The sequence below is a fragment of the Sycon ciliatum genome, chromosome 12, assembly GCF_964019385.1.
Source record: "Sycon ciliatum chromosome 12, ocSycCili1.1, whole genome shotgun sequence".
Taxonomy (NCBI): Eukaryota; Metazoa; Porifera; class Calcarea; order Leucosolenida; family Sycettidae; genus Sycon; species Sycon ciliatum.
In genome coordinates this window covers 1,918,616-1,945,457 of record NC_088654.1, presented here as the reverse complement: position 1 = coordinate 1,945,457, position 26,842 = coordinate 1,918,616, and the positions used below count along the sequence as shown (strand labels likewise).

At 47.8% G+C, this 26,842-nt stretch overlaps 2 protein-coding genes across 3 annotated transcripts in view; one reads left to right on the top strand and one right to left on the bottom strand.

Moving 5' to 3' along the window:
• The first annotated feature begins 7,966 nt into the window (after window positions 1-7,966).
• LOC135828707 (uncharacterized) lies at window positions 7,967-9,358 on the top strand. The gene has a single exon (XM_065341131.1). The coding sequence runs from the start codon at window positions 7,967-7,969 to the stop codon at window positions 9,356-9,358; it is 1,392 nt and encodes a 463-aa protein (XP_065197203.1).
• A 2,916-nt stretch (window positions 9,359-12,274) lies between these two features.
• Window positions 12,275-26,842, bottom strand: part of LOC135828397 (uncharacterized) — a 21,356-nt gene continuing 6,788 nt past the window's right edge. For both annotated transcript variants that reach the window (XM_065340845.1, XM_065340844.1), the window contains exons 3-7: window positions 18,952-19,245; window positions 17,597-17,789; window positions 15,099-15,178; window positions 13,736-13,988; window positions 12,275-12,807 (exon numbers count right to left, since the gene is read on the bottom strand). In XM_065340845.1, the coding sequence (XP_065196917.1) occupies window positions 12,789-12,807; window positions 13,736-13,988; window positions 15,099-15,178; window positions 17,597-17,789; window positions 18,952-19,245 (839 nt within the window). In that variant the 3' untranslated portion in view covers window positions 12,275-12,788. The remainder of the gene's footprint in view (window positions 12,808-13,735; window positions 13,989-15,098; window positions 15,179-17,596; window positions 17,790-18,951; window positions 19,246-26,842) is intronic.

Here is a 26,842-nt window from a genome sequence, read left to right as displayed (position 1 = left end):
AATTGTAGTTAGACCGCATTGTCATGTACCGTCATGGACCTGTAACAGTGGGCATTCTTTGTTGCCGTGGGACTTAGCTTGTGCACATTTTCACTGCGCTCACCTTCCCCTCATTGGTCCTACCATAACCTTGAACCTTCCAAGCTGGAAGGTTGTTGGTTTGGGCACCACTTATATACTGCTCAGCCTACTGAAGCTCAACTGATGAGGGATGAATTCCCCGAAATGTTTATTTCTCGTTGGCTGAGCGAAGCGAAAGAAACGAGAAATCTAGTTCTCTGTTAATATTTTTTGCACGTGCGTGCGGAACGGGTACGAGGGCAGTGTGCTGTGGTTGAAAGTGCTGTTGCTGTGATTCTGCAGGTCATTGTTTTTCTTCTTGCCAAGTGTGCAGCTGCCCAAAATTTTTTCTCCGTCGTGTAGATCGGCCTGGTGCTGTTCTTTTCTGTTGCCAACATGAGTGGTCGGAAGGCAAAAACTGTGAACTCTGGTCGTGGTAGAGGTAGAGGCAAGAGAGAAGGCGCTCGTGCCTCAGCCGTATTTGAGTTTCCCGACTCCGATAGGGTCGGAACCACGTCGTCGTCGTCCGAGTACGAAACGGCAGTGGAACACCAGCCCTCGGCACCCCCAACTGCAGCTCCTCAACAGGCTGGTGCTGCTGCGTCCAAGGCAGCCACGGAGTTCGAGAGCGAGCAAGAGCTCTTGGGCATGAAGATCCGAATGCTGGAAAGAGGCATGGAAAGGTTGGCAGAACGAGGCAGGTCGCTGAAAAGGAGACGAGGGGGAAATTCCCCTGATGCAAGATCATCGTCGTCCTCGTCCTCGTCCTCCTCAGAGTCGAGATCAAGATCCCGCTCGCCGAGGCAAAAAAGGAAGTCCGGAGCACCCACGGAGCTGAACTGGAAAACGACCAGCTATGCAAAACAGTTTGCATTGAACGAGGAATTGCTGGACATCATTGCCTCAATGAAGTCGAAGTCGAAGAGAAAAAGGAGAAGAGCAGCGAAAAAAGGTGAGCGTGTACTTAGAGAGAGGCAGGAGTGGCTTGTTGTCGCTGAAAACCATGGCCACCAGGTGGCGACTGCATTCCAAGGAGGCAACCTGCTCATGGACCTGGTGACAGGCTCCAAAAAGCAGAAGCGGCTGCAGGCCGCAATCCAAGCAGAAGGGGTGAAAAAGAAAGCGGCCGGAGGTGTGCGTAGCCTAGGTTCGGTCGATGCTAATGTTCAGGCAGGGCAGGGGATGGGGATCCCACCTCGTCCACATCCAGGTCCCATTCAGCATATGCCAGGTAACTTTCGGCCCCCTCCGGTGTGCCACAGATGTGGGCAGCCAGGGCATTTCGTCAGAGTGTGCACGCAGCAGCCGACGGCCGCTGGCCAGCAAAATCGGCGGCCAATGTAAGAAGGATACGAACACGTCGAGGAGTGCAGCAATATTTGACATAGCTATGTTGTATAATTCATACTCTGATTGATATAATAATTCAGTGTGGCTAGTTCTAGGCCGATGTCATATTGTGCGTCTGATTTCAAAAATTGTGAATACAATACAATACAACCATCAAAAGTTTATATAAGAACATTTACTGCGGAAGTGCTGCGTGTCTTTGTGTGCTGTATGTTATATCTGCAGGTAGCACCGGGTGCTACGCTAAGCTGCTGGGATCCTGGATCCGAAGTGCCGGGCACCAGGTGCCATGTTGTTGATGCTGCTGTGCCTGCTGGTGAGGGATAGTGATCTGCCCGTTGAGACGCGAACTGCCACCGGGTAGACGGGGACAGCGCACATCGTGACTAGCCAAAGTATTCGGCGACCTCTACCGAGTCTCCTGCTCCTATCATGGATAGGGTACTAAACCCGGCTATGCTTTGTGCGTCTTGTGCAGCAGGTCTGCATTCACCGCATGTTCAAATGGCTGCTGTGTGTAATAGAGCTGGGTGTGCATGCTGATGCTCGTGCAAACAAATTTGGAGCAGAGAAATGTTTATTTCTCGTTGGCTGAGCGAAGCGAAAGAAACGAGAAATCTAGTTCTCTGTTAATATTTTTTGCACGTGCGTGCGGAACGGGTACGAGGGCAGTGTGCTGTGGTTGAAAGTGCTGTTGCTGTGATTCTGCAGGTCATTGTTTTTCTTCTTGCCAAGTGTGCAGCTGCCCACCCACCCACCCACCCTGGTCAACTATCTTCTTAGTGTGCGCTGCCGTTATCCGCTGTAGTGTGTGCTGCAGACTGTAGTCGTGTGACTCATGATGCTCTGGTCTATATGCCTATAACTCTTCGCTTGGCGAGTTTTTCGTACTTCAAAAACGAAGTAGTAAAGCATGGTTCCTGAAGCCTAGCAAATGCTGAAGCTGCCGATGCCTTAGTTTTCTGCCTTATTCTGATGTATTGCTGACAATAAGTTCGGGCTACAGCGCTGGCTCTCTTCCAAGGCGCATAGCGCCATTATCTAGCTATGGCAAGAAGTCTTGTGCAGCAGGTCTGCATTCAAAAAGTATTCTTTCTAGACCAAAGAGTGGTATATTTGATAACATTTAATAACGATAGAAATTTTTACGATACTTCTCCAGACGTTTCGTTGTTCTGAACAACATCGTCAGTGGATAAAGAATGGAGGGCTTTGGGTGGTGGCACGGGTTAATAGGGAGTGATGGTGGTGAGATGAGGTGAGGTGAGAAGGTGAAGGTGGGAAATACATGTATCTAAGTTAATGGTGAAGGTTAGGTGCGGGTCGATACAGGTGGGAAGGGGTACACCCTTCGGGTAGAAGTGTAGGTTGGTAGAAGGTGTTGGTGTGCGTAGAAGGTGGAGTGGCGTAATGGAAGTGTCGGGTTGATAAATGTGGGAGAGAGTCTAGGTAGGGTGTGGATCAGCAATAGGTGTTGGTGTATGTGGTGGGTAGAATTGGCAAGAGGTGTGTGTGTGTGTGTGTGTGTGCGTGCGAAAAAGAGTAAGGTAGTGAGTATTGGTATGCGTGGAAGGAAGATGTGACAGAAGGTGTGCGCTATAGGCAAGGGGTGCAGGAATATTTTGAGGTGGTGGGTGGGACTAAAACAGGAGGTTGTGATTCATCTAGTGATATATATATATATATAATATCAGCAATAGCAGCAGTATATACAAAGAGGTGTGTGTGTGTATGCGTGTGCGTTTGCAAGCTTTTTGGTAGTGCATTCACCGCATGTTCAAATGGCTGCTGTGTGTAATAGAGCTGGGTGTGCATGCTGATGCTCGTGCAAACAAATTTGGAGCAGAGAAACATTGTGTATTGAGCAGGGAGTGGTGCTTTCTTTCAGGTTTGCCGAGTGGAAGGTGCGACGTGCTCCTGGTGTGCTCCGGATGGCAGTCGTGAGTCAGTCGAGTGTCAAGCTCGGCAAGAAGCGTGTGTACCTCGTTGGAGAAACCAACTGCATGACTAATACCGCCCAAGTCGCAACTTCTAAGAAGACAAAAGTTATGAACAAATTCTCTCTTTCCCTTTCGTTGTGTTCCTTACGATCATCGTTTCCTCTTTCACACATACATGTCGACATTACGTTAACGAGATGCTTACAGTGCAATACTTAGTGGTCCAGTTGGGGACCGGCGGATTCTGCTCGAAAAGCAGTGAAATTGACAGAACCATACAAACCTTATGGCGGGCAATTCCTCGAATTCTGCTCCATTTCTTTATCGACAAAACAGTTTCCTCCTTGCAAATCCTTGTTGCAAATTTTTGCAACAGCTTTGGTTGGGCGGCGATGGGCGCAACTAACTACTTGTGGATAGTCATTATTATTATTATTATTTGGAAAGGATTGGGAGAACTTCATATTCAAAGGATCAGTCGGGGAAGTGAACTGCCTGAAAAGAGAAAAAAACGCCAGACCCACCAGGACTCGAACCTGGGACCCTGCTTGTCATGAGCAATGCTCTAACCACTGAGCCATGGGACCAGGCTGAACCCAGAAGGCGCCGACAAGTTTTTCACTCCAAAGGCAGCTCACAACACGTGCCACACACACTGATGGCACTTGGGTCTTTTTCCCTCCCCCAGGGGACCAACCACGGTCAGTTTCTGGAAACTACCAGAGGTGAAAGAAAGTGATTAAATTTGGAAAGGATTGGGAGAACTTCATATTCAAAGGATCAGTCGGGGAAGTGAACTGCCTGAAAAGAGAAAAAAACGCCAGACCCACCAGGACTCGAACCTGGGACCCTGCTTGTCATGAGCAATGCTCTAACCACTGAGCCATGGGACCAGGCTGAACCCAGAAGGCGCCGACAAGTTTTTCACTCCAAAGGCAGCTCACAACACGTGCCATACACACTGATGGCACTTGGGTCTTTTTCCCTCCCCCAGGGGACCAACCACGGTCAGTTTCTGGAAACTACCAGAGGTGAAAGAAAGTGATTAAATTTGGAAAGGATTGGGAGAACTTCATATTCAAAGGATCAGTCGGGGAAGTGAACTGCCTGAAAAGAGAAAAAAACGCCAGACCCACCAGGACTCGAACCTGGGACCCTGCTTGTCATGAGCAATGCTCTAACCACTGAGCCATGGGACCAGGCTGAACCCAGAAGGTGCCGACAAGTTTTTCACTCCAAAGGCAGCCCACAACACGTGCCACACACACTGATGGCACTTGGGTCTTTTTTTCTCTTTTCAGGCAGTTCACTTCCCCGACTGATCCTTTGAATATGAAGTTCTCCCAATCCTTTCCTAATTTAATCACTTTCTTTCACCTCTGGTAGTTTCCAGAAACTGACCGTGGTTGGCCCCCTGGGGGAGGGAAAAAGACCCAAGTGCCATCAGTGTGTGTGGCACGTGTTGTGAGCTGCCTTTGGAGTGAAAAACTTGTCGGCGCCTTCTGGGTTCAGCCTGGTCCCATGGCTCAGTGGTAAGAGCATTGCTCATGACAAGCAGGGTCCCAGGTTCGAGTCCTGGTGGGTCTGGCGTTTTTTTCTCTTTTCAGGCAGTTCACTTCCCCGACTGATCCTTTGAATATGAAGTTCTCCCAATCCTTTCCAAATTTAATCACTTTCTTTCACCTCTGGTAGTTTCCAGAAACTGACCGTGGTTGGCCCACTGGGGGAGGGAAAAAGACCCAAGTGCCACCATGTAAAAAACGGTGGAGACGATGTGCAATAAAACGATGAAAATATGAAGAAATGGAGTAGGGAAAAATATGGATTCAAACAAGTTTTCGTACAACACTCATCAGGAATCGTCGTTGTACTAAAGGACACTGAAACAAAAATTGAACTATTATAGAAAATCTAAGTTAGAGAAATAACACTAAGAGCAACAACAGTGAAATTTACAAGTGTGAATTTTAAGTGGCAGACCGCGAGCAACACTGACAGCTGCATTAACACTACAAATGCCGACGCAAAAAGACCCACCTTGCATATCAGTAACTCCCACACCGACACCAACAACGCAATCTACAGCAACCACAACTAATCCACCATCCAAGCCCATAATTGAAAGACCAAGACGATCAACAGCCGACTACAACAGAAGCTACGCACTCAGCGGACGAGGGCGAAAGGAGGGACGTGATAGCAGGGGGACGGCCGAGTTGAGTTCAATGGACCCGGTCAGGCGGGATGGACGAGACAGAGAGAGAACAGAGGAAGCGGAGGATGGAACGGACGGCGGAGGGAGCAGTGAGTCGGAGAGCAGTGATGGGAGTGATGGTGAGAGTGCCATTGAGAGTGTTAGTGTTGTGCGTAGGTTTCGTGGTAGCAAGTCTTCAGTGTACAATCATCTGCTGGCTAGTCCTGATTGTTGCGGTGCGTATTCCGACTCTTCGTTCACTGTATTGTGCCGTGGTCGTCATGGTTATGGACTACAGTTAAAAGTGTTGGAAGCTATCTATCAACGTCTGTACAAGCCTAATTTGTGTGTACAGAAAGATAGTATAATTGGGTTGAAATTGTTCAAGTAACGTCGTGTTTAGTGCGGCCAAGCTTGGCCGTTAATGTTCTAGGTGTAATGTACTGCTGTTATGTGTTATCACGTTGTCTTTCCTTCCTTTCTCCTTTGTTCAGTTCTCGCTTTGATTGTTAAAATTCACATTTGTAAATTTCACTGTTGTTGCTCTTAGTGTTATTTCTCTAACTTAGATTTTCTATAATAGTTCAATTTTTGTTTCAGTGTCCTTTAGTACAACGACGATTCCTGATGAGTGTTGTACGAAAACTTTTTTGAATCCATATTTTTTCCCTACACCATTTCTTCATATTTTCATCGTTTTATTGCACATCGTCTCCACCGTTTTTTACATTGCATGAATAAAGTACACAAATGTCGGTTCAGCTAGTTTTATTGATTGCGGTTATAAAATTGTTGTCTCCTGGCCGTGTGTTTAAATATCTTGCAACTTTGTACAACTTTGCTGTAGAAAAGGTCAAAATCGTACCCCAAATCGCTTGTCGCATCGCATCGCATCGCAAAAGTTGAGCCAAGCTCAATTTCTGCGATGGCCTGCGATGGCCCAGTTGCGGCAGTTGCGTGTGGCTGCGATTTGGGGTTTTCCCGGTTTCACGCCTGTCGCATCGCGTGTCGCATCGCAAAAAAGCTTCTGTGAATCCCGCTTAACGCTCTAGCCCACTGTTTTCCATATTTTTAAAAGTTTAATATTCTCCTTGGGTCCTCATCCCAGTTTACACCAGGGAGTAGTACAATACTCCCTGGTTTACACTCTCTTTTCATACGTACTCCTGCTAGGAGGCGCAGAATATCTACACAATATACAAGACACTAGATCCAGAATTCGTCCGTGCAGCCGAGATGATTGTACAGCTTACATAGACGACAGTATGGACTCAGTCTCTACGATTGCCGAGGGTGTGGCCCTGTACAAGAGTGTGACAGCAGCATGGAAGGGAGCAGGCATGGCAGTGAGGAAGTGGCTGTCGAATGCTCCGGAGCTGTTGGGTCACATACCCAGAGAAGATCAGGCAACGCAACTCAGCCTGAACGGAGACGGCCCATCCCAGATTAAGACTCTAAGTATCAGTTGGTTGAGCGACAGCGACATGTTCAGCTTTCAGGCTGTCATACCACCTGACGATATGATGATGACGAAGCGGAACATCCTCCGAAAGATCGCGACGATCTTCGACCCGCTAGGATTTCTGGCACCGGTGATCATCCGTGCCAAGAGATCTGGGCTAGCGGTGCACTTTGGACGAAGTGCTTCCCGTCGAACTGAGCTCACGTTGTAGACAGTGGTTCCAGGATCTCCTTGCACTGAGCTCAATTCAAGTTCTACGCTTCTTGCAGGCCATTGCAGGCGCTACACCGCAAGATGTCGAGCTTCACGTATTTGGCGACGCATCAGAGTTAGCGTATGGTGCCGTCATCTACCAACGTATCCGCTACGCCTCCGGCGACATCAGCACCGTATTCGTGTCTGCTAAGTCACGAGTTTCGCCAACTACCGCCACAAGCATCCCACGGCTCGAATTGATGGCTGCTGTGCTTGGAGTCGAAATGGCCAACGAAGTAGCCAAGGTGTTGCAGATCAACCCGCAGAACATCATCTACTGGACTGACAGTATGGACGTGATCTGGTTGATCCGTGGTCGGAGTCGCTTGTTCAAGACGTTCGTTGCCAACAGAGTGAGCACGATCCACCAGGCAAGCAGCCCAGATCAATGGCGGTATGTCCCTACGGCAGAGAACCCGGCCGATATTGTGTCGAGAGGATGCGCCCCAACATCGCTCACACCGGACAGTATGTGGTGGACCGGTCCTAGCTTCATGGCCAAGCCGTCTGATGACTGGCCAGTACGACAGTTACCTACAGCCCAAGCAAAGGAAACTAAGTCCATGAAAGGAGACCGTTCTGATGAGCAGCACTGAGACGGGTACTGATGATGAGGGCACAGGCGCAACGGAGCCCAGTGTTTGGCGACTGGAACCGCAGCGATACTCTGATTTGGAGCGATTGATTCGTGTGCAAGCGTGGGTGATGAGATTTCTTCACAACGCTCGAGCGCCACACGAACGCCGCGAACTGGGTGAATTGACAGTGGACGAATTGAGTGAGTCCGAGTTGATGCTGGTGAAATCAGCGCAAGAGTCTGAGTTCCGAGATGAGATCAAGGCCATCAAGAAGGGACAACCTGTGAGTTCCCAGAGCAAGATTGCAGTACTCCATCCACAGTTAGATGACAGTGGCTTGCTGCGTGCAAGGAGTCGACTTCAGTACGCAGACGTCTTGCCCTCTGACACGATCTCGCCGATCATCCTTCCCAGGACGCATCCAACAACTAAGCTTGTGATCACGCGGATCCATGGCAACGGTCATCACGCACTCGGCAACAATCAAGTTCTGAACGAGTTAGTAAAGCGGTTCTGGGTTGTCGGTGCACGTGAAGCAGTCAAGGAAGTGGATCGTCAATGTCCTGAATGCCAACGCCGAAAGGCCAAGCCTGCTAAGCAGCTCATGGCGCCACAGCCAACACTCCGGATTGAACCCGGCACCCGTGCGTTTGAAAGGGTTGGAATCGACTTTGCAGGACCGATGTACACCAAGCAGGGACGCCGAGCGCAGGCAAAGAGATGGCTGTGCATCTTCACCTGTCTTGCCACACGCGCTATCCACATCGAAGTAGCGTATGGTCTTGATACTGGAAGCTTTCTGAACTGCTTCTTCCGAATGGTCGAACGACGTGGCGCCCCACACGAGGTGCTCACTGACAATGGCACGAACTTTGTTGGTGCATTAACCGAGCTACGCGAGTTGAGAAGTGAACTGGACGAGAAGAAGATCATCAAGGCAACCAACGGTCAACGGATTCAGTGGCACTTCAACCCTCCCGCAGCACCGCACTTCGGAGGACCATTTGAGGTTATGGTGAAGGCTGCCAAACGAGCACTGTACGCCATTCTGAAGTCAGGTGACATCACAGATGAGGAGTTAGTGACGGCAACGATTGGAGCAGAACACCTGATCAGCAGTCGGCCCTTGACAACGGTATCTTCAGATGCCAGAGACTGTACTCCTATCTCTCCAAGTGACTTGCTGCTTGGCGACGCGAGCCACAGTATTGATGTACCCGGTAATGACCCAGCAGCTAGCCTGAGGAGACGCTGGAGACGAGTCCAGGAGCTGGTCAGACATTTCTGGGCAAGATGGATGCAAGAATGGCTGCCCATGCTGAGTGGTCGTGCCAAATGGAAGAAACCCTACAACAACGTGCAAGTCGGTGATGTCGTTATCCTACTCGCCAAAGACACACCACGTGGTCAGTGGCAGCTGGGACGAGTTGTCGATGTTCACCCAGGACGTGACGGGCTGGTACGAGACGTGGACGTAAAGATGAAGAACACCACGCTACGTCGCCCAACAAGCAGATGACATCTCGCTGCGTGCGAGCAGTCCACAGCCAGAAGTTGTCTCCCAGCGCCTCACTGCAGCAGTTCAGTACCTGGCCACTTGGTTGAAGAAACGTGGATTGATCCTTAACGAGACCAAGACGCAGATACTCGCCATACCACACCATAGAGCTGCAGCCCTCGACATCAATGTTGTATGCAATTCACAAGTCCTACCAGTAGTCACATCTGCCAAGTACCTTGGCCTGCATTTTGACTCGGACATGAGTTGGACCACAATGGTGGACCATGTTGCTCGTCGTGTTGCCGGCAAAATTGCTGTCCTGCTGCGACATGCTTCCTCGCTGCCATATCCATGCCGACTCACCTACTTCAGATCTATCATTTTGCCTGAATTTTTGTATGCTTCTATTAGTTACTACCCGTATTTGACAGTTGCCCAGGAACAACGGCTACATAGGCTGTTCAAACGTGCCGCTCGGGCAGTCTGCAAGTCGCCACCGTGGACCAGTACTGCTCCCCTGCTAAATCGAATGCATGTATGTGATCTACAGGTTTCTGTGCACTTGAATATGTTTTGTTTCATCTGGCGATGTTTGCATGATGCATGTAGCACCCTGTTTGAGTCCTTTTTTGCTGTCGTGCCCTCAACTTGCTTGTGGTCCCACCTGCTAGCACTGCTCGTTCTGCTAAGCGCCTAACGCACGCTGGAGCCATTATGTGGAATAGATTGCCACCAGCAGCAAAATGTTCAAATAGGTATTTGGATTTTAAATCTCAAGCCTTGCAGTATATATTATCAGCGACATAGGTTTTCCAATGCTCACTGGATTGATATCTGTTCGTTGCAACCAACCTTCCGTGTTTTTTTTTTGTTTTTTTTTCCTTTCTCTTTTTCTGTTGTATCTACTTTTCCACAATATCCTTTAACATGTTATTCACAGTGGGTCCAATGTTATTAGGCATTTTGCCTGTTTTGATTTCCACTATAAATAAAGTATACAACAAAGCAAGATCTGCCCGCTGGAAGCATATCAGTGAGTTACTGAGTAGCAACAGCATTGGACCATCGCCATTAACGTATGGTCATGTCTTTTCACTCTCTTGCTTCTCTCTTGCTTCTCTCTTGCTTCGCACATGTTCTTTCATGTTGTTTTCATTTCTTGTTCCGTTGCCTATCATCTTTTTTGATTTTTTGTTTTTGTTTCTGTTTGCTTGAGCACTAGCAACTCAGGCAATCTTTTCTGTTTTTCTTTCATTTTTTCGCTTCGAGTTTTGGTGATGTATCTCTCCGTAGACACATCAGGAAGGGGAGAATGGCGTGGCGAGAATGCCTAGGAGTTCAGTCTACACGTTCATATCATGTTCAGTTGCGATCTGCTTTCTCTTCCTGATTGCCATTGCGGTCATGATGTCTGTTCTCTGTGATTTGACCTTTATCTCCTGGCATCTTACTGTCTTCATGTGCTCCTCTTGGGGGCACCTTGATGCGGCTGTAATATCGAACTTGTACAGCGGGCTACCATTTAGGTTCCGCTGCGGTCGGTTTCGCTGAGCCAGCCTTGGCACCGTGTAGCCTTTTTGGTTGTTGTGTTCTTGTGCGTGCGGCATGAGGTTTTTAGCTGTACCTTTGTTTGGCTGCGCTGCTTTTCGTTTCCAGAGAGTTTTTCTTTGGACATGTAGTTTCTTGGAACGAAATAGTCGGTTCGTGACATGGCGCTCTACTTCAAATCAACCATAAAGTCTTTTGTGTTGTGAGTGATTCCGTCGAATGTGAGCTTGGTATACGGCCGATTACGGGACTGCGTGCGGCAGAAGCCTAGCGAAACACCACAGCCAACACGTCTCCAAAGCAACAACGCATGTTTAGCAGTTGTGGAGAAATCACGTAGAGCGAAACCCAACAACTCTGATTTTTACGTATGAAAATTCCGTGCAGTTCCTACGTTATTTTCATACGTAATTCCGTAGAGCGAAACCTCCCTAGTATCAACGTGCAACATGTGACAATTCGAAAAGATAATGTTCAAGACCGCAGTCTCCTGTCCACGTGGGTTTTGATAAAAAAATCGATACTGGCTTCCAGGGCAAATTGTAAACCATGGGGAAAGGCCGGAAACCTGGCCGAAATTCTAACTCCTTAACGGCTAGTCCAATTGTTCCGAAACCTTCATAGAACAATTTGCCGTGTCCTAACAAACCATTCTATGTACTTTGTTGTCCAAATTTCCCTTATCTTCATACTTTTTAAGATCAAAACCTTATTGTAAATCTTTTTGAAATGGACTGTAGGTAGTTCCCTGTGGTGTGCGGGGTGTGTTTAACACGACGTACACAGAGAGGCTGCAGTCGTGCACGACCTACGCATCCGGGATGCACTGGTACTAGTAGTGGGACAGATCACGCAATGCAAATACACTCAGACATCGTTTACCCGGGCGCTCTCGAACCGGGCACTGCCTGTAACTTCGAAATGTCCAAAACTCCGAATCCGAATCACAACAATTTTAAGGGGGGAGGTGGTACGCCATTGATATGGCATGTGCAATCACAGTTCACACAACAAGTGGCAGAAGAAGAGCAGTAATGGAGAGGTTGCGCACAACGAAAATTCTTAGCACCGTAACGGAATGTTTAAACGAAAAAAGCTAACAAATATTCGTAAAACGTGAGGTTGCGCACAACGTGTGAACTTTTTCGTAGTGGGTTAACGCGACGGCCGCGCGGGTGCGAAGAATCAAGACAAGGTAGTTGTGAAATAGCAGTATTTTAGTACTCCTAGTGACGAAAAATATTTTCGTAGATCTGCTCGGTTTCGGTCGCGTTTGGACGGATCTTCCTAACAACTTTCGTTTCGCGAACCCGGACTGTCGAAATCTTACGAACTTTCGTTGTGCGCAACCTCTCTAATATTTTCACTGAAACGCGCCAAAGAGTGCCCAGTAGACCGAAGTGCCCGTAACTTCGGGTTCCAGATAACCTAGGTATGAGTGTACACGCCCGAATGAGGACATAAAGTTATAGTAAAGCCGATGTAAAAACAGAGAGGTTCCAGGCTTTCCAAGAGAGTGCTCAATACCGAGAGGCAGAGCTGGCTCAAACATTAACAGGACAGAGAAACTGTTTTAACTCTGAGTTTCACGCACTATTAAAGCGATCATCAGAAAACAGCGGGATATAATATGGCTGGCAAAGGAGGAAGAGAGCGCCCCAAATATGTACAGCAAAATGCACGTCATAATTTAACACGATGGCGGAATGCTCTGCATACCGGCAAGGAGTCTTAACCTAGAGAAAAGGATTCGGATAATAGACTTAGGCCGGCAGATGCCGGTATGAAGCAATTTAGCATGCCCTGAAGAGCATGCAACAGAAGACAGCAAGGCAATACGCTACACATGCTTCTCCAGTGCTGGTCCTAGGCGGTTGTTATAGCAACGACATAACACCGCTCAGTTGTATGCAGCCTCCCTGAATGGAAATAATTGCAAACAACACACACACACACACACACATACACATACATACACACACACACACACACACACACACAAACACACACGCACACACATATACACACACACATACACACACACACACACACACACACACACGCACACACACACACACACACACACACACACACACACACACACAGATGCACACATGCAGGTGGAGTAAATACCAATAATTTGGCGCTCAATGAGATCGTGAAACGCACTAGCAGCAAGGATTGCGTTAAGGCCTGGACCCATTGCCGGTGTATGCAAATGCACATGACTTGGGGACAAAAATCACAGTCACCTATTCCGCTGCATAGCTCGCTGGGCATCACATTGCTTTGTAAGTTGCTAATTCCTTCCCCCTTTTGTGTACATGCTTTTCATCTTCTTTCTTTTCCGCTTTTTCTGTGGTTGGTCATACCCTCTCCTAAATTTAATTGGCTGTCTTTAAAAAAATGCTGTGCGATACAGAAAATAAATACATCAATAAAATAATACAGGAAATAAAATAAATTGTGAAAAGGCATATCTATAAACTTGAGGAGAGTGGCGTGAAGGCTAGTAAATGAGCCAAATAAGACAAACATGAAGTCAGGAACTTGTTGCAGTGAACAAACAAAGACCACAGTAAAACCGGAAAACTTCGGTTGAGATATATTTTCGGTAACGTCTGCACAGGTGAGTTTCTAAAACACGACCTAATATTCAATCATGCCGTGCTACACAGTGTGCAAAATGCATTTTCGGATCTTGAAAACTAGTTTGGCAACATTTCCGCGCTACCATACCGTCGACGAATACGTAAAAGGTGACACCACCAAAAATATCCAGTGTACCAGTGTGCTGTACTAGTACAAACAAGTAGAAAGGAATAGAGTCGGTCAAAAACACCTTACCTCAAGGCTGTTTCTATTAAGGTCGTGTTCTGCCTTGCGCATTCTTTGAGCAACACATACAAGTCGTGTATGGTCATCTCCCGCTGGTTGACCATCAGGTAGTAAATGATGCACATCATGTTGGTTTGCCCGTAACCCGCCGAAATGCCATCGATGTGACCTTTGTGGCGATCGTGAAAGTTGTCCAGCACGTTACAAGAATTGTTCATCGATCTCGCGTTGACCCGTTTGACTGCATTCCGCCCGGCATTTACTGTTAAATTTCACAGCACACATAAAGTAGGAGAATGCCTTTTAAACCACAATCTCCAGTATACAGTACAGATTTCATATCCTTCTTTGCCTACGTGCACGACTAAAGGTTCCTTTCTTCCTTCAAAATCAAACTGGTAGAAGATTTTAACCTTACGCTATGTTATCATTCTCTTAGTATTGACTCCCATTGATTTTCGCTATACCTAAGCAGTCAAATATTCCTGCATATTTCACTCCTTAGGGCTATTGACTGCTTACATTTGACTGCTTAGGGGTTGCGCAGTTAAACGGTGCCTAGTGCAGCATTAATTGTCACTGCATACGTAGGTGGTGGTGCAACGGTTGTGCAATCATAAAACCGGGATTCATGAGATACCGTTCTGGAATTTGAAATACGGACGGTTTGTCGTGATAAATCTAATATTGACTTCGTACTTGGTTAGTATAGGAAATAAAAGCCTCGTAAAAAACCTCGGCTTCGCCTCGGTCTTTTACTCAACTTTTATTTCCTATATTGACCTCGTACTCAGTCAATATTAGATACGTAAAGAAGTCGGTTGATGGTATTTTTGTTGATCATAAACACTGTATCAAGTCCACTGTTAGTAGTCCTCTTGTAAAAGAATATTGCAGGTCGAAGAGGACTCTCCAAGCGCTCTTATGGTGCAATGAATATACATTGCTGTCGGAAATAGTCGAAAAGAGCAGCGAAACCCGGTTATTATATGTGCAACTCTCGATCTATTTTTTATTTTACTTCGCAAGGCCAATCGCTTAACGGTGTGTTGATGCGCAACGTATCGGAGCTCTGCTTTGCTCGGTGTCTGAGTATGACCAGTGTGGCTGTTCCTGGCGGTCTGATCGAGCTATTGTCTTGTTGATTGGGAATGCTATGTACATGACACGTACATACATGTGGCATGTGGCATTGTATTGGTTTTATTGTATCTGGGCTGTGGGCACACCAGATCTGGCATGCATAAAACATATCAGAAAAAAAGGAAAGCCAACCGACCGACCAGTATTTTAGTGCCATATTACCCGAAACCAAAGACTCGTTTGATGCGGCTTAATAATACATGTACATGATGCCTAAATCATCACTTACTTTTCTCATTTTTGCTGAAAAAAGGTTCAAGAACCTGAACAAATCCTCTTTGGTCTTCGATATCTGCAACACGTTTCGAACTGCATGGGGGAGCAGGATGAAAACACAACTTGATCAGAAACCAAAATACAGATGTTCCTGAGCCATCTCCTAATTCAGTACCGTATATTCTCTATTATAAGCGCCGTGCTTATATTGTTTCAACACCCCTCTACCCCGTGCTTACGTTGGAGACCGCGCTTATATTGGAGACCGTGCTTATATTTTTCAACCAATACATCCATACAGAGCAAGAAGAAATACATGCGGAATATCATGCATGCAGCATTGATTTCCACCAAGACCGTGCTAATAATAGAGACTGTGCTTATAATGTTTCGAAAGGTGCTCACAGTGTGCTAGTATTATAGACTGTGCTAGTAATGGAGAACTGTGCTTATAATAGAAAATATACGGTATAATTATAATAATTATTCAACTGGCTATGCAAAAGACGTTACTTCAGTAACGTATGGCGCTAGCCAGGGTCCACACAGCTTTAATTCCGTGTTTGTTTGTGCCATCGGCATGCCTGGCGCTATCCCGTACCGTACCATCAAAGACACCTGGCCACAATATTCAAATAGGACTGTAAAATGCAAGATCATAACGTGAAGCAACTTGTAAGAATGAGTATGTATGCGAAGTGTATCGGGGGAATGCATGCAGGGCGTTAGTGCGGCTTCGATTCCCAGGTTATGTCTTGAAAAAAAAAATAGGAGAATGAAACATTTATAACATCCCTATGCTTTTTTGCCTAGGTCATCAAGGTGGTAGACGGTGTTGTATTACCCTCGAATGCAAAGAAAAAGTTTATTTCTTTCGCTCAGGGCTCTACGCTATGCTTTTTTGCCTAGGTCATCATGCATGTTACTCGAACAGATGGAAACTATTCGCAATACAATATTGTAGCCAATCAGTTCGTTGTGGTATGGGTGGAGATTGCAGCCGTCATGGTCGACGTAAAATACTATAAGTAGCGACTTCAATCACTTGACCAAAAGGCAGAAATCCTTCGTCGCACGAATGTATGGTAATGTATGGTGAAGTGCACGGAACAATTTTTCTCTCGGCGTTCTACGCCTGCCTACGCGTTATTCATGTTCCCATCGCCTTCGATGTTTACATGATGGGCAAGCACACATGAATAGCTTTCCAACAGTGTGTCGCATGTCATGAGCCATCGACTTTTGGATAGATCGCTCCGTATTTTTAGTGTTCGAAGCAAACTTTCGGCATCTCAGGCTTTCTCAGCTACCTTGCCCGTCAATGACCGAGTCACCATCGTGTCCAGAGCCCTCGAATTAGTTTAGATGGGTTCATGGTAAGGTTCTCCTCCGTAGCCGTTTTTAGCAGTTTGAAGAATTTGTGCGCAGCGGCTGAAGTCGGCTATGGGGTGCACTATATGACGGGCTCTGCATGACGGAGCGAGCAGACCTTTGGCTTGTAAATCCGCTAATGACTATGTTCTTCACGTCAAGATTCTGGAGGTGCTTGAGCAGTGAGGAGGTGATTATTTCAATTCATCGAAGCAGAGCAACATCTACATGTACGGCAGTTTCTCCGTCACCCTCCAAGAACACCAAAAACCGCATATCGCGCATACATTCAGTGTGTATGCTTGATATTCACGAGGTCCGGGAAACCCACTTTCGTGCCATTGCTCTGCATACAATTGCATACATGGCCTCTGACAATTGCATACCAACTTTGGGGCCTGATATCTCCGGTTTGGGATAAGATATACCCATGACATTTTCTGTATGTGTTCTGCAGAGGTTTCTCTTTCCAGTCCTGTAATTTGTTGGCCCTAATTCAGATTGTAGAAGTTTGGACTGAAGTCGCTACTATAAGACCGCAACAAAGTTGGGGCCAAAGAGAACGTTTTCTCAGTTCTAATAACCTACATGATGAGCTAGGCAAAAAAGCGTGGTGTAGGGCCCTGAGCTTCCTAGGTCTCTCGTTATAAAGAAATTTTGTTTTCTCAGCGGTAGCTGTTGGGAAGCTAACTAAACCATGGCTTACATGTACTCATAACTCCCTTTCCTTTAATATTTACCATGGTATTGGTGCACCACCACACTTCTTATACTTTCTTTCGACGCCATGGCTGGCAAACGCTCCCTCCTCATCTATATTGGCACTGATTCATCTTTAGCCACTGGAAGGTGTAATACTGACAATAAAGCATCACTGCCCGTAGCCTAGGGTTTCTGGTTTGAGTGCTGCTGGGGACGATTCTTTCTTCAAACCTTTCTGTTTTTCAACTCGTTCAAACTTATGAAAAATAATTGAATTTGAACATGTATGAACACGCAACGGACTTTCGCCAAAGTTAGCAAACCAGTAAAATTAGTAATTTAGTGTTCATGTCTCCTATTACTTTTACATATCTAAATATACAATTCCAGTAACTTGTTCAGCACAAGTCTAATATGTAGAGTTTGAAGTGGCCTTACCCTATCATCTCGCCTAGTGGACTGTCCACGTGAAGATTAGCTGTGGGGACCAATGTTCCCGGCACTGCCGCTGCTGCTGCTACTGTTGCTGCTGCTGGCGCTTCTGCTGGCGTAGCCGTTACTGGTGCAGGAGCGTGAACAGAGGTAGGCGGCGAGGCTGCAACTCCAGTGGATGGAGGTAGCGTTGTTGCGTCTGGGATAGCAGGAGATAGTGCATGCAGTTTCACAAAATATAAATGAACACATGCGGTAGTATTGCAATTCCCCTAATTTAAGTCGCACTCGATTACAAGTCACACTGCAGCAGCTTCTCGGTTTTAGCCATCTTGTTTTAATATATCCTCATGTAATGCAGGGTGTCCCACTCGATTGTAAGGCGCGCACTTCTTTGCACGAAATGGTAAGTGTCAAAAGGTGCGACCTATAACCGAGGAATTTCGATACCTGCACAAACACCAGCTTTACATGTTCAATCTGGACCTGGAAATACTGTAAAAATCAACTTGGAAATAGTGTAGTTCTCTGAAGCCTTGCGGCATGTCACTGTCTCACTAGCCAGTTGTGCATGCAAGCCTGTGCATGTTCAGAATTAGAACCTTTCTTCCAAGCCACTACCTCTAAGAATACTGTTGCGGAGGGTAGGAGGTGACATGGTATCTGTGCTGACAAGAATAAAGGATGACAAATTGTTCTGAGTTTCACGCACTAAGCAATGAATAAAGAACAGAGAACTGTTTTCTAATACTGGCTTAGTGTGTGTAAGAATGGGGTAAAAACAATATTCTTTAATCTTCTTTATAAAAAGCAATAAGACCAAGGAAATACAAGTTACACTATAATATCCACTAGCACCACCAGTTACTAAACAATCAGCTCATGCGATAACATTGCACGACTCTGACCGACGGTACTGACTTTCTACAACTAACATGAGCTGATTGTTTAGTAACTGGTGGTGCTAGTGGACGTTATAGTGTAACTTGTAGCTCCTTGGTTCTTTTTACTTTTTATAAATAATCCTTGGCTCTCCATCCGAGTTCATTTTAACTTCTTATTCATCTTTGAACCAGCTCTGCCTTTTGCCATTTAGCACTGTATTGGCCAGCCTGGAACCTCTCTGTTCTATTATATTATCTATACCGGTGGCGGTAGGGAGGCCACTATGTACATGCGTTGTACTAGAGAAGCCATCTGCCCACACACAGTGCTAGGGCAGCTAAAAGCACATACGCCGTTTAAATTGTATGATCCCTTTCATCACCAAACCTCAGGAGATGACAACAGCGGTTAAGTGCTTGCTGTTCCAAGTGAATGGACTCTGAAATTCGAAGATTACAAGACCCCAAGAGACATACCGGGTGCTGGCTCAGCTAGAAGCTGCCTCATGCCGTCGCAATCTGATTTGTAAAAGGAACTCATGCTTTCAATTGCATCACACAGGACTGTGTAAGCCTTAACACCACCTGGCGTTAGAATGTTGAGCATTTCTTGGTTATGCTCTGCCTTTCCTTGACGGCGTTGCAGTTCTTTCACATTGGCAGCGGTAAAAGCTCCCCGCTGCTGAAGGGCCACTCGCAGTCCAGATCCGTCCAAGTCGTAGATCCAGGGTTGATAATTAGACACAAACTTGCTGTGGTTGAATGGGTTATCTGGGAAAACACAGGGAGGAGACTGACAACATCTTCCGCAGTTGTCGCCAAACAAACAAATCCGGCCAATACTCTGTTAGCTTTAGGGTACATTATGAGCTGCATAGACATGTACTATTACATCATGGGCTGCATAGACATGTACTAATCAGAAGTAGTATTACATCATGGGCTACATAGACATGTACTATTACATCATGGGCTGCATAGACATGTACTATTGCATCATGGGCTGCATAGACATGTACTATTACATCATGGGCTGCATAGACATGTACTGTTACATCATGGGCTGCATAGACATGTACTATTACATCATGGGCTGCATAGACATGTACTATTACATCATGGGCTGCATAGACATGTACTATTACATCATGGGCTGCATAGACATGTACTATTACATCATGGGCTGCATAGACATGTACTACATTAGGGGCTGCATAGACATGTACTATTGCATCATGGGCTGCATAGACATGTACTATTACATCATGGGCTGCATAGACATGTACTATTACATCATGGGCTGCATAGACATGTACTATTACATCATGGGCTGCATAGACATGTACTATTACATCATGGGCTGCATAGACATGTACTACATTAGGGGCTGCATAGACATGTACTATTACATCATGGGCTGCATAGACATGTACTATTACATCATGGGCTGCATAGACATGTACTATTACATCATGGGCTGCATAGACATGTACTATTACATCATGGGCTGCATAGACATGTAGTACATTAGGGGCTGCATAGACATGTACTACATTAGGGGCTGCATAGACATGTACTATTACATCATGGGCTGCATAGACATGTACTATTACATCATGGGCTGCATAGACATGTAGTACATTAGGGGCTGCATAGACATGTACTACATTAGGGGCTGCATAGACATGTACTATTACATCATGGGCTGCATAGACATGTACTATTACATCATGGGCTGCATAGACATGTACTATTACATCATGGGCTGCATAGACATGTAGTACATTAGGGGCTGCATAGACATGTACTATTACATCATGGGCTGCATAGACATGTAGTACATCATGGGCTGCATAGACATGTACTACATTAGGGGCTGCATAGACATGTACTATTACATCATGGGCTGCATAGACATGTACTACATTAGGGGCTGCATAGACATGTAGTACATTTGGGGCTGCATGTACACGACTGTAGTACCACTACTAGCCACTACGGGAGGTGCAGAATGAGTTGAGAATGAGTTGAGAATGAGTTGAGAATGAGTTGAGAATGAGTGGAGAATGAGTTGAGAATGACAATGAGGGTTGTCAACTGACAACCGCTCTATTTAGTTGCAATTCACTTTTGGCGCATGCGCTGGATGAGAATTCTTTTATTAATGATGTCGAAAATTACAGAAAAATACAAACCCCATTTTATTTAAGTTACTACCTATACATTTTATACTTCGGACATCAAGCCCCCCCCCCCCCCCTCCCCCCTTAGACGACCCCACGAGAGATAGGTCGACAACATCAAAGAAGACCTCAAGCCTCTGAAAGCGCCGATTCAGGAATGCCTCAACCTTGCCACCAACAAGCAACTCTGGAACTCATTGTCAGATGCATGCCCCCCACATGATTTGTTTATGCGGCAAAAATATGAAACCTGTTCATCTTAGAAAAAGAGGACCATAAGTTTACAAATTATCTGTTTTGTCCAACACTAACGGCAAGAGTACACAACCAAGAGTGTGCAACTCGACGGTCCCCCAGCCCACGGTGGAATTTTTTTTATGATATCAGTCTTTGACAGCTGTTTGGCTCGCTGATGCCATCATGCGTAGTCAGAGATCAAAGTACAAAGAATTTGTACATCACAGCTATGGTAGTCGAAGCAGAACAACGGACGATAGATCGATGTGTCCTGAACCTGGTGAACTCTCACCGTATCTACAAAAAATGTGTGGGAAAGCATACGCACTTGATCATACTTCAGCCAAAGAATGACACCATAAAAAATTCCGCCGTGGGTGAACCCATCGCAGCTCGAGATAGGAGCTTCACACTCTTGGATATGTAATCTTGCTAACGGTTATAAGCAGGATGCTGTCGAGTCACCATCTTGACATAGCTAACATTCTTAGTTCGCTGTGGTGTTTAGCTTGTTTTCGTCTAGAGTGTGCTCACCTTCCCCTGTCTTACGGTACTTCATAACTTAGAACCTTCCAAGTTGGAATGCTGCTGGCCTGCGCATTCTAGACGTGATGCAGCTAAGCATCAGGTCGTTGAATGTCAGGATCTCATCAGCCAGTTTGTGTGCTAATTGTGGCACGTTTTTGACTCAACAGTATTCTGCTTATACCATTAGTGTTGGACAAAACGTATACCTTGTAAACTTAGAGTTCTCTTTTTTAATTTTAATCCTTGGCTCTCCAGCCGAGTTTAACCTGTTCATCTTATCATAAAACCAAACAATAAGAAGACAGAGAAAGTACGAAATAGAGGTTGCGACTTCGGCGGTGATTTTGTTTAGGAATGGGTTTGGTCCCACAATGGAGCTCGCGCTAATCAGCCGACGACTTGACTGACTCACCACTGCCATCCAGAGAACACGAGAAGTCCATCGAACCTTCGACTTGGCAAACCTGCAAGAAAGCACCACTCCCTGCTCAATACACGGTGTTTCGGGTAATTCACCCTTCATCAGTTGAGACCGAGGGCCCTCTACGTCTGTTCTCACCATCCAGGAGCGATAACTGACTCACGCTGCTATCTGGTGTTCACGAGGTGTTTGTCGCGCTGGAAACGGAGTGTCTCTGTAAGTTTGTATCTCTGGTGATGTTTGTGCCTGGACAGCACTATAAGTGGTGCTCTTCAGGCACAATCTTCCTCAGCCTACTCAAGCTCAACTGATGAGGGGTGAAATCCCCGAAACACCGTGTATTGAGCAAGGAGTGGTGCTTTCTTGCAGTTTTGCCGAGTCGAAGGTTCGATGGACTGCTTGTGTTCTCTGGATGGCAGTCGTGAGTCAGTCAAGTGTCAAGTCGTCGGCGGAATACCGCGAGCTCCAGTGTGGGAGCAAACCCATTCCTAAACAGAGAAAGTGTTTTCATTATAGATTCTTTGGATTCACTGGATGTTTGCGGCCATTGTCAGTTACCTCGGGGTAGGACACAATCATTTATAGACTGTTTTCAAATAATCTGCGAGGAGATAAGAATTTTAATATAGCTATGAATAGGATAAAGGCCGCAGACATCACGCAAGTACGTTACTTGTTTGATAGCACATTAGAGCTTGCGGTAATGTAGGTTAACACATTGCACAAGCTACCACTTCACACGCGCTCCAGCGGCTTCCAAAGAGCCCGCAGATCCCACGCTATTCATTGATGCATGTCAAGTAACACGTACATGCACGCTGTGGTGGCATGTAACATGCGTACGCCGGAACTCACCTGAACTCGCCAGCCAACCAGCCATATGCGGCTGCAGCACACATCGGAGCTTGAACCCGTAACGCATACACCATACTTCGCGCTGGCCGTATTGCTACTTCATATTTGCTTTGCTTGGGTAGTGAGAAGAACACCGGTTTGTTCCTTTCTCCTTTCTCACTCCCTTTCTCTCTCTTTCACCATGCCACGAGGCTCTGTACGAGGAAGCAGACGTGGACGCGGCCGCGGGTATGCCGTCGAGGTTACCCGTCGCCGCTCGGGTAGGGCTTCGACCTCGCCATACGCGCGGACTGACGGCATGCGCGCCTTCGCGCCTGATGCCTCCGACACACCGTCAGCAGCTAGTTCAGACTTCTGACCCCGCTCCAGGCACCGACGCTTCTATGCAGGACGAGCCCTCATTGCTCTCCCCGGACATCATTTCCTCAGCCGTTATGAAGATGAACGCCCTCCACTCTCTCCTCGAACGTGTGGAACGCCTGGAGAACAGACAGTGCTGAGTCTGATCTGGAAGCCGATCTCTCCCACGCGCGTGCTCCGCACCCGAAAGATCGCTCCCACGCTCCGAGCGTCAAGCTCCGGACCTATCCTGCCCGGAACTTCCAGTTCTATCGGAACCCCGACTTTGCCAGGACCTCCAGTTCTCTCCAAGCCCTCGGTTCTACCCACACCGCCACGTCGCGCGATTGAAAAAATCCAGCGCGGAGAGTTTGTGGAACTTGAGGAACTCTTGCTGGAAAATTTCAGCTCCCAGGGACAGGAGCCAATACAACTGGTTACAGCTGGCGGCGACATGGCTCAGCTCTCGCTCAACCTCAGCGCAAAGCACACGCGCGCGATCAACGACTTCTCGGCTTGGCTGGAGGCCTGGACGATCTACATGGGCATCGTCGTTCTTGCTCGTCCTGACCGAGCTCATGAGCTCGTCTGCTACCAGCACATACTTTGTACTGCGAACCAACAGTTCACGACGTCTGCTGTGCTGAACTATGATCGAGCATTTCGCCAACACACCGCCAGCATGGCACTGCGCTGCGACGTGATCAATCAGACGCTGTGGAGTATTCGCCTACTCCGCTCTCCCCGTCTGTCATGCAGACGTCTGCTGTGCTGAACTATGATCGAGCATTTCGCCAACACACCGCCAGCATGGCACTGCGCTGCGACGTGATCAATCAGACGCTGTGGAGTATTCGCCTACTCCGCTCTCCCCGTCTGTCATGCAGACGTCTCCTGTGCTGAACTATGATCGAGCATTTCGCCAACACACCGCCAGCATGGCACTGCGCTGGGACGTGATCAATCAGACGCTGTGGAGTATTCGCCTACTCCGCTCTCCCCGTCTGTCATGCACCAAATGCACGCTCCAAAACAGCCGCGACCGCTGCCTGCCCACATGCCGCAGCTCAACACGCGCAGCCCTTTCCATCAGTGGCGGGCAGCACCCGCCAAGTCTGTTTTAACTTCAACCGCGGCAGGCCCTGTTCCCGCACACCCTGCGACCGTCTTTACGCCTGCAGCTCATGTGAAGACAAAGGACATGCCGCCACATCCTGCACCAGCACCACCCGCTTCAGGTGGCAGCGCCCTGCAGATAGCCACGAGAAGACTTCGAAGCCCACTGAGAAAAAGTAAGCCGACTTCCACTCCCCTGAACACTGTCTGCTTTCACACATTACTGCCCTCCTCGGAATTGTGCTGGACACGGTGCGCATGGAAGCCCGTCTCCCAGACGACAAACCGACGGACCTCCGCGAGCTCCTCAGCGAGCTGTCACGCTGCACCCAGACCACGCAACGCAAACTCGATCACTTCCTGGGGAAACTCTCCTTTGCGTCGAGCGTCGTCGTACCAGGCAGAACATTTACGCGGCGCTTATGGGATATCAACAAGAGGTTTAGCCGCGCCAAGCCCTATTTCTGTATCACTCTGACAGGCATTCCAGCAGCTGGCACCATCGCACAGCAAGCCCCGGACACTGCAATCCGCCTCCCTCTCCTGGACTGATGCAGGAGGTCGCCGACCTGGCAGCCATGGCAATCGCCCCGACAACACGGCGCACGTACGCCACTGGCGAAAGGAAATTTACGCAATTCTGTGCGTTGCAGAGATGGACGCCCATGCCGGCTACAGACACGATGCCCAGCTGCTTCGCAGCACACCTCACACAATCGGTTCAACCACAGACAATTCATGTCTACATGGCCGCAGTACGCAACATGCATCTCGAAGCCGGATTCCGAGATCCAACGATGAATGCATTGCTGCCGCCACGTGTTATGCGAGGCATCAAGAGGACGGCGACTGACCCGGCAATCCAGCGCACTCGCCTCCCAATCACCATTGATTTGCTGCGGAAGCTCCTCAACCAACTCAGCCTGGACCAACGGCGTCACCAGCAGGACAAGGGCATGCTCAAGGCGGCAATGGTGCTCGCCTTCTTCAGATCTCTTCGATGCGCTGAATTCACTGCGCCTCCAGCCGGGTTTGACCCTGCCACTCATGCCACGCGCCAGGATGTGACTCTGGATGTCACTTAAGGACGCACATATATCCGCTTCCACATCAAGCAATCGAAGACGGACCAACTTCGTCAGGGCCATGCAGATAATCGGTAGTACCACTTCACAACCTTGCCCGGTTGCCGCCCTCCTGGCATATTTTACAGTCTGTCCGTCTGACGCCACTGACGCACTCTTCCGCTACCGCCCTGGGAGACCGCTGACCAGGCAGGCACTGACAGAAAAGCTCCGACAGCTTCTCCCACTCACGGGAACACCCAATTCACGCGATTACGCTGGTCATTCGTTCCGCATCGGTGCCGCCACAACTGCAGCCATGGCGGGTACCCCGGACTGGCTAATCAGGGCAATGGGCCGATGGAGAAGCGACAGCGTCTTGCGCTACATCAGGACAATCGACACAGACATGGCGCAGTTGACCCAAAAGCTATCAGAGGTACAAGCGCATCACACAACGCATGGAGGTATGTAAGAACCCGCCACGCGGGCACGCAACTCGCACCCATGCACGTACCCACACGGCTGACCGTTTGGAACAGCACAGCAACTTGCTCTGCTAGGATTGTGCTGACAAACTGCGCTGATAGCAACAACGGTGTCATTCACGTGCATTGCAATGTGTCACAACTTAGCATGGAGGCTGGGCAACCATGGGCCAGCTATCTCCTCTCATCTGGCAATTATCACGGCCTTCGGCCATCACACTCATACTCCCACACTCCTGCCTCCTAACGGGCATTGCACTTCGTGCGTGGGCCGTCCACACTCCGTCCATTTCATGGGCGCCCATGTCATGGGCTGCACTTTGTGCGTGGACATACATACACACTATCATACAGGCCGTCCACACTCCGCCCAGTTCATGGGTGCCCATTCATGGGCTGCACCTCGTGTGCGTGGGCCGTCCACACTCCGTCCATTTCATGGGCGCCCATCTCATGGGCTGCACTTTGTGCGTGGACATACATACACACTATCATACACTTTACAGGCCGTCCACACTCCGCCCAGTTCATGGGTGCCCATTTCATGGGCTGCACCTCGTGCGTGGACTATCCTACATGATTATCACATGCCAGATTCGGTTGCCCAGCACTCCATGAATCCTCCATATGATGTGTGCTCTCCACTGGTCTGCAATAGCGAGTGCATGCGTGTTAATAGCACATTAGAGCTTGCGGTAATGTAGGTTAACACATTGCACAAGCTACCACTTCACACGCGCTCCAGCGGCTTCCAAAGAGCCCGCAGATCCCACGCTATTCATTGATGCATGTCAAGTAACACGTACATGCACGCTGTGGTGGCATGTAACATGCGTACGCCGGAACTCACCTGAACTCGCCAGCCAACCAGCCATATGCGGCTGCAGCACACATCGGAGCTTGAACCCGTAACGCATACACCATACTTCGCGCTGGCCGTATTGCTACTTCATATTTGCTTTGCTTGGGTAGTGAGAAGAACACCGGTTTGTTCCTTTCTCACCCACCCACCTCTTCCCATCTATGAATAATATTGATATCCTTGATTCAACACAGGTATCATAATTCATACAAGACGAAAATAAATAGGAGTGCTGGGCCAGCTATCTCCTCTCATCTGGCAATTATCACGGCCTT

Excerpts from the sequence above, each read along its gene's own strand:
- LOC135828707 (XM_065341131.1), top strand. The coding sequence starts at position 7,967 with ATGAGATTTCTTCACAACGCTCGAGCGCCACACGAACGCCGCGAACTG.